Here is a 10179-nt window from a genome sequence, read left to right on the forward strand (position 1 = left end):
GCCCAGGGGGGTGGGCGCACCCCCTGCCTCGTGGCTTCCTCGTTGCTTTCCTTACGTGGACTCCAAGTCTCCCGGGTTGATTTCCTTCCAAAAATAAGTTCCGTGAAGTTTCAAGTCATTTGGACTCCGTTTGATTTTTCTTTTCTGCGATACTCTAAAACAAGGGGGGAAAGAAGCTGACACTGGGCTCTGGATTAATAGGTTAGTCCCAAAAATAATATAAAAGTGTATAATAAAGCCCATAAACATCCAAAACAGAAGATAATATAGCATGGGGCAATCAAAAATTATAGATACGTTGGAGACGTATCAGCTGGGCAGCTGGCTGCTCCACATCTCACATCTTTCCTGCCCCGCATCTAGATCGGGCGAGCCGCCACCTAACGTCGTTGACTGGGATCCGCACGGGGAGGTCATCATTCCAGCGGTGCGTGGCGCAATGCACGGCCTCTCAGTCCCAGCCATGCGCGTAATTTTTCTGAAACAAAGCTCTTGTTGCAATAGTCAATAGTGCTTCTGAAACAAAACTCTTGCTGCAAAAAGGAATCATGCACAGAGATGCTTTCCAACGTTATAAATGTTTCTGAAACAAACGATGTGTTTCTGAAACAAAGTTCTTGTTACAATAGTCACGGTTGTTTCTAAAACAATATCCTTCTTGCAAAGAGGGATTTACGCTGAACAACCAAGACCGGACGGCTCGTGGGGCTGCAGATCTTTAAAAAAGATACGCCAACCGAGGCCTAGCACACCCCTTCTCCCTCTACTGGTCTTGTTTCTTCTTTCTTTATTTTTTTGGTATTTTTACTCTGTTTAGGGCAAGTGGATGACGCGAACGCAGAGGCAACGTGCATGCGATCCACCAAACGGAATCCTTTTCTCTCCTCGACGTGATACACATCACCACACGGCTACACCAAGTCTCTGCTCCATGCTGCACAAGAATATTTAATTTTCAAGTACCATATAGGTTGGAACTTAATTTTTTCTTTCTTTTTTGGGTACTTTTACTCCTGTTTACGGCAGCTGGATGATGCGAATGCAGAGGCAACGTGCATGCGATCCACCAAATGGAATCTTTTTCTCTCCTTGACCTGATACAGAGCACCACACGGCCACACCAGCCTCTGCTCCATGCCGCACAATAATATTTAATTTTCACAAGTAGTAGTATATGGGTTGGAACTTAACTACTCTCTCTGTCCCATAATATAAGAACATTTTTGACACTAAACTAGTTCCAAAAACATTTTTATATTATGGGATAGAGAGCGTACAATAGTACTACGCGCTTCCGTTCACATTGCATTTTCTTTTGTTTGATCCAAGCTTGGCCTGACCGGTCAGCCTGTTGTAGAAAATGCTACGAACTTGCAATGGCATTATAATCATTAATCGACACATGATACTCGTGTGTATTGTACAGAATGATGTACACCCAAAGTGGAATCATAATCAACACGTGGTACGTGTGAAGGCAAGATCGATGCTTATTATACACAGCCGCCATATGCTTTCTTGTGATAGGGACTGCAGTGCCGCAACATTACATTTGACACAGATTAGCAGTTGACCCTAATTAAGCATGGCAACTGGGATGTGGTTACCAACCATTGCACACGCCATCCGGCTCTATATATACCGGCCAAAAGGCGGTTCTCACCAGTACACAGCTCAGTTTGGAACTAGCTTGCAAGTCGAGATATACTACATACATATCCTCTGTTGCCTATTGCAACTTCTAGTTCAGAAATTTTCTGCAGATTGAGATATGGGTTTTGATGGTGCCAACACGGCTAACTGCGTCGCCACTGGCCGCGGACGCACTGTGTGTGTGACCGGCGCCGGTGGTTTCATCGCGTCCTGGCTCGTGAAGCTCCTCCTGAAGAAGGGCTACGCCGTCCACGGCACGGTCCGGAACCCTGGTGAGTACAATGCACCCTTCATCATATGCTAATTGCCATGCCTGAAGTGCACACCTAACTTTGATGTGTGATTCCAGATGATGTGGCAAGGAATGCTCACCTGGGAGCCTTGGAAGGGGCGACAGAGCGGCTGACCCTCTTCCGGGTGGACCTGCTAGACAAGGAGAGCCTCGTCGCTGCATTCCGAGGATGCGAAGGCGTATTCCATACCGCATGCCCTGTCACCGATGACCCGGTACTTTACTTACACACATAGGTGTACTACGCCACTGACGTCAAATGTACGGTGGCTGACAATGGTTCATTCATGTACGGGTGCAGGAAAAAATGATCGAGCCGGCGGTGAACGGGACGAGAAACGTGATCAACGCCGCGGCGGAGGTGGGCGGCATCCGGCGTGTGGTAATGACATCGTCGATCGGAGCCGTGTACATGGATCCTCGCCGCAGCCTCGATGGGGAGGCCGACGAGACATGTTGGAGTGACCTCGAGTTCTGCAAGAAAACAAAGGTCAGCTTAATTAACTCTCGCTCGTGTAATGTTAGAAGCACCATATTGCTAAAAAAACACATGTATAATGACATGCATCTGACAAGCATATGCAGAACTGGTACTGCTATGCAAAGACTGTGGCAGAGCAGGCGGCATGGGAGCTTGCCAAGGAGAGGAAGCTAGACCTTGTGGTGATCAACCCGTCTCTAGTGCTGGGCCCTCTGCTGCAGACGGCGGTGAACGCCAGCACGTGGCATATCGCCAAATACCTTGACGGCTCGGTACAGACGTACACCAATGCGGCACAGGCATACGTGCATGTCCGTGACGTTGCGGATGCACACGCGCGTGCATATGAGACACTTGACGCGCATGGCCGGTACCTCTGCACGGGGCGCACGCTGCACCGCGCCGAGGTGTGTCGTATCCTCGCCAAGTTCTTCCCGGAGTACCCAGTACCCATGAGGTGCAAGGAAGGATCGGACGAGATGAAGAAGGGGTGTCAGTTCAGCAGTCGAAGGATCACAGAGCTCGGCGTCGGCATCACGCCGGCGAGCCAGTGTCTGTACGACACCATCACCAGCCTTCAGGACAAGGGCTTCTTACCCCGTCGCGACGCTGATATGTCCTGACAACTCCATGGCCACCTTGGTCAAGTTAGATGCGTGCCCGTTTGATGATTGCATGTCATGGCATTGTATTCTCCATTTGCTTCTTATTTGTTCACCAATTAATTTAAATGACTATTAGTGAAAAATATGTCCAAATCTTTACTTGTGCCATTAAAATCTCGGACCGAGTAACTGAGACTTGTGATTTGGCGAGATGCACACCATGTTCGTAGGCGGTGTTTCCAAAGTAACATCGCTTTGGCCGTGATATAACATACTCTCTCTATCTCAATATGTAAGCAGCATAAATAAGCATCTTGCATTTTTTAGACAGAGGGAGTAGAATGTTGTGGTTTGTACACTTTAGGCGACATGTGCATAATGTTCATTGGCAACAATGGCAAGCTGGCATCCCTTCACCCAACAAATGAAATCTTAGACTGTATGAAAGCGTCGACATGCTTCTGTGCGCTGTTTTTCAAGTAAAAACTATACAACAACCATTCTGCGATATTTTTGCTTTATATATGTAAAATTAGAGTCTTATCAACTGAGCTTAAGGATTAACCTCAATCCAATCAAAAAGCTTGTTAAGATATTTACTCTAAATACGGTAGTTCGCTATCTTGAGATAGTATCTCAGTAGAATCCTCCTGGAATTATTATTTGTTTAGAAACATCATCAGTAGGCAAAATGCCTACCTGAATTATCGGTTAAACTGAAAGACCGGCAAATCGTCAGAGCACAGGTTTTTTTCTCCTGCTCAGACAAGCAGAAGCCGATATGCCACATCCACGAGAAATAGATTAAATTCGGGCGAGACAAATCTACCGTGCCGAGAGTAAAGCGCCATTAACTAACGCATAGAAAAGGTGTCTAAGACTCGGCCAAAACCTTTTAAAGTACTCCACGGGTCAGCCATCGGGGCCAGAGGCCGTGTCAGTCTTCATAACAGCAAGAGCCTCGTCAATCTCTTGCGGCAGGAAGGAAAGAGCAAGTCCATCGTTCTCGTGCTATGACACCCTGGATCCCACAAATCCTCACGGAGATAGAGCAGTTTTTCGTCAGCCATCCCCAGCAGACCAATGAAAAACTCGTATTGTGACTAACAATTTCATTCTGGGTTACCAGGAGGCCGGAGTCGGATTGGAGGCGCAAAATCGAGCATTTGCGCTTCCGGGCATTAGCAAATGCGTGAAAGTAGCCAGTATTGGCATCCCCTCAGTAACCCACTTGACGCCATCCCTACGGTGCCAATATTCTTCTTCCGCACGAAGAATCGCAAGCACCTGGTGCTCCAGGGCATATATGTGAGCCCACTCCTCTTTCGAGAAGACACGCAAATCAGCATGTGAGTCTAGCGACGCAATCTCGTCGACCAACCTAGCCCTCTCACATTTGGACTCGCTATCGTGATTGCCATCCCCCCCCCCCTCCACCCACGGAGGGGAGCCTGCAAGACGGCGGCCGCGGAGGTCCAGAACTCAGCTGGACCGCATTGGCACCCCATCTGAGACACAATCTGCTCCCAGCGGTCATTGACCCACTGTACGAAAACATCCGCCTCAAACCACATCATTTTGAAGTAAAACCGACTGCTGCGGCAAATATTATCCTCCCCTGAGGACAAAATTAAAGGGACCGTAATCCGAACCTATGTGCGTCTCTTCCACCAAAGAGCACAGGGGAAAGGACCTCCCACTCTGAAGCGAAGAACATGCGATCTAGGACACTACGAACCGGCACCAATTGCTTGTTAGTCCAGGTGTACCTGGCGCCCATCCTGGCAACTTCACACAACGCTGCAGCCGCGATGGCATTGTTGAACAGAGACACCCTAGCCCAGTCAACGTTGCCATTGTTTTTGTCCGCCCCCGAGCGAATCAAGTTAAAATCGCCGCCAACAATGAGCGGGATGTTAGTTGCTCTTTTGGCCCCACCCAGAGCCGCGATCTCCCCTGAAAAATCTACTGATCTCGCATGATCTGCAGGCCCATAAACGCACACTATCACCCACGACAACCTAGAAACTCTATGCCGAATGGTCGCAGCAATAAAAACACACACCATTCTCCCACAATACTACATCACAGATATCACGAACAACCCATGAGAAGGCCACCCGAGTGGCCAGAGGACGGCACTCATTGCCAGTCGTAACCCCGCAAGGGATGAAAAGATAGCAAATCTTTAAAGGTGAAATCGGCTTTAATAGTTTCCTACAGCGCCACAACATCAATACGTTCTTTTGCCGTGTGTTCTTTGATTTATGACCACCATGGCCACAACCACGAATATTCCAGAATAAATGTCACATTTTATATTATTCAGTTGCGAAGGCGAACTCCCCATGAGCTCAACGCTTTGGTCACACGCTTCCTAGCCGGGGCACGGCTAGGAGAAGGTATAGCACAAGCATCCCTAGGTTCTACTCCCTCATCGGGCACAAGACCGACACCAGCCCTTACTGGTGCCAAGGTCTGCTCCATAGCTGCAGCACATTTTATGGCAGCCACGGCGAAAGCGGCCTGCGCCTCCTCCCTCGCACGCATCAGGGAAATAATGTCCCCGTTAGAGACCTCTACTGCTACGCCTCTATCATATAGAATCCTAGCCAGATGTTCGTCCGAGAACGCATTTAAAATCTTGTATGAGGGCAACGGATACCTTAGGTTTTCATGTTTTTGTCGACGAGGCGACGCTTGGAACTCTCCGTGAACAACATGTCACTCAATTTGGCCTTGACCCGAGCGTTGGGAGCACGCTGCACCACCGGAGTCGCCCTGGAACGTCTGGCCTTGACGCGTTTACCTGCCGGCAAGTTTTTTTGTTTTTTGTTGAGCGAAGCGTACCTGCCGGCCGGCAAGTTGATATTTTTTTCTGAGAGAGAGAAGGCCGGCAAGTTGATGATGCGAACGCAGAGGCAACCGGCATGCGATCCACCAAATGGAATCTTTTTCTTCCCTCGACCTGATACAAAGCACCACACGGCCCACATCAGCTCCTGATCCATGCAGCACAGGAATATTTAATTTTTCAAGTACTATATAGGTTGGAACTTTTTTTTGCGGGGTCTATATAGGTTGGAACTTAACTACTCCTATAGTACTACGCGCATCCGTTCACATTGCATTTTCTTTTGTTTGATCCAAGCTTGGTCTGCCGGTCAGCGTATTGTAGAAAATGCTATGGCATTATAATCAACACATGATACTCGTGTGCATTGTAGAAAATGGTGTATGCTGAAAGTGGAATCATAATCAACACTTGGTACGCGTGAAGGCAAGAACGATGCTTATTATACACAGCCGCCATGTGTTTTCTTGTGATAGGAACTGCAGTGCCACAACATTACATTTGACACAGATTTGCAGTTCACCCAAATTAAGCATGCCAAGTGGGATGTGGATGCCAACCGTTGCACACGCCATCCCGGCCCTATATCTACCGGGCACTACACAGCTCAGTTTGGAACTAGCTTGGAAGTCGAGATATACATACATATCCTCTGTTGCCTATTGCAACTTCTAGTTCAGAAATTTTCTGCAGATTGAGATATGGGTTTTGATCGTGCCAACACGGCTAACTGCGTCGCCACTGGCCGCGGACGCACTGTGTGTGTGACCGGCGCCGGCGGTTTCATCGCGTCCAGGCTCGTGAAGCTCCTTGTGAAGAAGGGCTACGCCGTCCACGGCACCGTCCCGAACCCTGGTGAGTACAATGCACCGTTCAGCATATGTTCTAATCTCCATGCCTGGAGTGTATGGACACAGCTTCGGTGCCTTAAAGGCATCTGCCTTTGGGTCATTGACATGTGGGCCAGCCACCTGTTGGGCCCACATGTCATAGACACAAAGGTAGGTGCCTTAAGGCAGCGAAGCATCGTCCCTAACTTTGGTGTGTGATTCCAGATGACGTGGCAAGGAATGCGCACCTGAGAGCCTTGGAAGGGGCGGTGGAGCGGCTGACCCTCTTTCGGGTGGACCTGCTGGACAAGGAGAGCCTTGTCGCTGCATTCTGAGGATGCGAAGGAGTCTTCCACACTGCATGCCCCGTCACTGATGACGCGGTACTTTACTTACCCACATACTATATATATAGGTGTACTACTAGCTACTGACATCGAATATACGGTGGCTGACAAAGGTTCATTCATGTATGGGTGTAGGAAAAAATGATCGAGCCGGCAGTGAACGGGACGAGAAACGTGATCAACGCCATGGAGGAGGTGGGCGGCATCCGGCGTGTGGTAATGATGTCGTCGATCGGCTCCTCTACATGGATCCTTGCCGCAGCATCGATGGGGAGGCCGACGAGACATGTTGGAGCGACCTCGAGTTCTGCAAGAACACAAAGGTCAGCTTAATTAACTCTCGCTCGTGTAATGTTAGAAGCACCATATTGCTAAGAAAATACATGTATAATGACATGCATCTGACAAGTAAGCATATGCATAACTGGTACTGCTATGCAAAGACGGCGGCGGAGCAGGCGGCATTGGAGCTCCCAAAGGAGAGGAAGCTAGACCTTGTCGTGATCAACCTGCCTCTAGTGTTGGGCCCTCTGTTGCAGACGGTGGTGAATGCCAGCACTTTGCACACCGCTAAATACCTGGACGGCTCGATGCAGACGTACACCAATGCTGCCCAGGCGTACGTGCATGTCTGGGATGTCGCGGACGCACACGTGCGTGCGTACGAGATGCCTAATGCGCATGGCCAGTACCTCTGCGCGGGGCGCACGCTGCACCGCTCTGAGGTGTGTTGTATCCTCGCAAAGTTCTTTCCGGAGTACCCCGTGCCCACCAGGTGCAAGGAAGGGGCGGGCGAGATGAAGAAAGGGTGCCGGTTCAGCAGTCGGAGGATCATGGAGCTAGGCGTCGGCATCACGCCGGCAAGCCAGTGTCTCTACGACACCGTCACGAGCCTTCAAGACAAGGGCATCTTACCCCGTCGCCACGCTGATATGTCCTGACAACTCCATGGTCACTTTGGCCAAGTTAGCAGCATGCTTGCCCGTTTGATGATTACAAAGTCGTGGCATTGAATTCTTTATTTACTTCTTAGTTGCTCATCAATTAATATAAGTGTCCTTTGTCAGAAGAGTATGTTATGATGTTTACCTATCGTTGTTGTCTGGGCCATGATTATACATACCACCTCCCTAAATCAATAGTGTAAAAAAATGTGTTATATTGACTTACAAAGGTAGTAGAATATTGTGATCCTTTATTAAAAAAAGCAGAATATTGTGATTTATGCACGAGATCCATTAGCAGCCACGGCAAAACGACACCTTTTCAAACATATTTGCCTACTATGTCATACTATGCTTAGAGCAACTCTAACATAGTCGTCATATGCTTCAGAACTTCATAATAAATCCGGGAAAATGTGAGTACCAATGCTAAGTTTAGAACTTGGACTCTAATGAGATGGTTTCACCACAAAAACATGACCATCTGAGCTAGGCTCGATTCGACATACATAGGGTTTTCCGCAATAACCATAGAATGATTATTATGGTATTTCTATATATAAATAAAAGTAACATATTTATAAGGAGAGAGAGCAATATGTGAGATACAATAGAAATTCTGCCAATTCCGTGTCTTGGTAACATGATGTGTAAAAAATCTAATCTTAGACAGATATAAGTCTATGGAAATGATCTTCCAAGCTAGCAGATTACGACTTGTTGGACTGAGAATTTATCATTGATGGCAAAAGAATGCAGTTCTTGAAATTGTCTATGCATGGCAGAATATTCCATTTATTTGTCCAAAAAAACAGAGTTCCCTTGACCAGTTGAGCAATTAGTAACTGATTTGAATCTAGGATTATTCTTTGAATATTCTTCCAACAGAAGGATCCAACAAGTCTTCCATGAGGTGGAGTAGCAGTGTTCGGCGTGTTGGTGATCCATCCATCAATGCCATGTTTTCTTATCTAAGTTGCAATGAGTTTGTTGTATATTGGTCTTGGAGTTCAATAAACAACCGTAACATGAAAACTAATGTCAATAGCATAGCCCATATGCTCATTAGTTAAGAAACAACGACGTCTGGAACCCAAAGTACGTTTTGCATAAAAAGGAAGACGTAAAACTATTGACACTTTTTAAAAACAAGTACTTACCTAAAGAAAACCATGGAACATGCACATTATTATTCATCAGCAGGCAAGAGATTACCTATAAATCTTCATGGTACACACGATATAGTTGTACACTCCAAATAATACATGATCCCATTATATGTTTCATCCAAAAGAAACCTCTAAGCACAATATCCATCCTTGCACCACATTGCTCGAACCCAAAGTGATGTGATTACACAATATCCTAGAAAAGGGCTAGGCTGCCCACGACACGGTTCGGAACCTATCATACAGAAGCACGAAGAGGAAAGGCAGAAGGGTCATTTTGGTGGAAGGCTCACATTGCACTTCTAGACAGATTTAAGCAAATAAGAAGATGCACAATAGGCTCAGGCCAAAATGTGTTGTTCTAGAAAGAAAAATGGCATGACCAGGCTTTGCAACTAACACTTCCACATCTGCACTATTTTGCCATTAATGATGAGCAAACAGTGCACCATTTTTTTTGAGGAACAGGATTGGACCGAGCACTTTCACCTGCCCTTATCCATTGAAGCCTTTGGTCAATTCAATCAGATAGAAGAACTTGCTCATCTATACCTACACAGAAAGGATAGCCGGAACATAATTGGGGCTGTTGGCAAGCCCACTGACGATGCCATTAACCTAGGGTAGGGTCATAGGCCTGACCTAGACGCCCTACCCAAGGACACTACCCTAGAGTTAAGAACATTGAAAGTACAACAAAGGATACAGACTGAAGTAACCTTGGAGTGCAATCCACTCGACAAATTCTCTCACTCAGATACCCCAATTCCATTCGACAAAGAAGAAGTCACTTGACCATACAAGAAACCACTCGGGGTATGGAAGATCTAAAGCCACTCAGGATGGCAACGGTCAGGCGTTCACTCCGTAGTCTTTAAGATCATTTATATCTCTGCCTTAATGTACATTGAACCTGTGTAACGGGCGATGTCTGGGGTCCTGGCGCACTCTATATAAGACACACCCTCCTCTGGCACAAGGGTTCGCACCCCCTATAAGTTTCA

The 10179-nt window shown here is 47.3% G+C and overlaps 1 protein-coding gene and 1 pseudogene across 1 annotated transcript; both read left to right on the plus strand.

The window, feature by feature from the left end:
* The first annotated feature begins 1683 nt into the window (after nucleotides 1-1683).
* Nucleotides 1684-3184, plus strand: LOC123102338 (cinnamoyl-CoA reductase 1). The gene is made up of 4 exons (XM_044523649.1): nucleotides 1684-1925; nucleotides 2003-2160; nucleotides 2247-2435; nucleotides 2531-3184. The coding sequence occupies exons 1-4, from the start codon at nucleotides 1772-1774 to the stop codon at nucleotides 3047-3049; spliced, it is 1020 nt and encodes a 339-aa protein (XP_044379584.1). The 5' UTR covers nucleotides 1684-1771; the 3' UTR covers nucleotides 3050-3184.
* A 3335-nt stretch (nucleotides 3185-6519) lies between these two features.
* LOC123102339 (cinnamoyl-CoA reductase 1-like) lies at nucleotides 6520-8151 on the plus strand (annotated as a pseudogene).
* The last annotated feature ends 2028 nt before the right edge of the window (nucleotides 8152-10179 follow it).

This window comes from Triticum aestivum, chromosome 5A, assembly GCF_018294505.1.
Source record: "Triticum aestivum cultivar Chinese Spring chromosome 5A, IWGSC CS RefSeq v2.1, whole genome shotgun sequence".
Lineage (NCBI taxonomy): Eukaryota > Viridiplantae > Streptophyta > Magnoliopsida > Poales > Poaceae > Triticum > Triticum aestivum.

Excerpts from the sequence above, each read along its gene's own strand:
- LOC123102338 (XM_044523649.1), top strand. The coding sequence starts at position 1,772 with ATGGGTTTTGATGGTGCCAACACGGCTAACTGCGTCGCCACTGGCCGC. Across the intron at positions 1,926-2,002 it reads CGGCACGGTCCGGAACCCTG|ATGATGTGGCAAGGAATGCT; the intron begins GTGAGTACAATG and ends GTGTGATTCCAG. Across the intron at positions 2,161-2,246 it reads GCCCTGTCACCGATGACCCG|GAAAAAATGATCGAGCCGGC; the intron begins GTACTTTACTTA and ends GTACGGGTGCAG.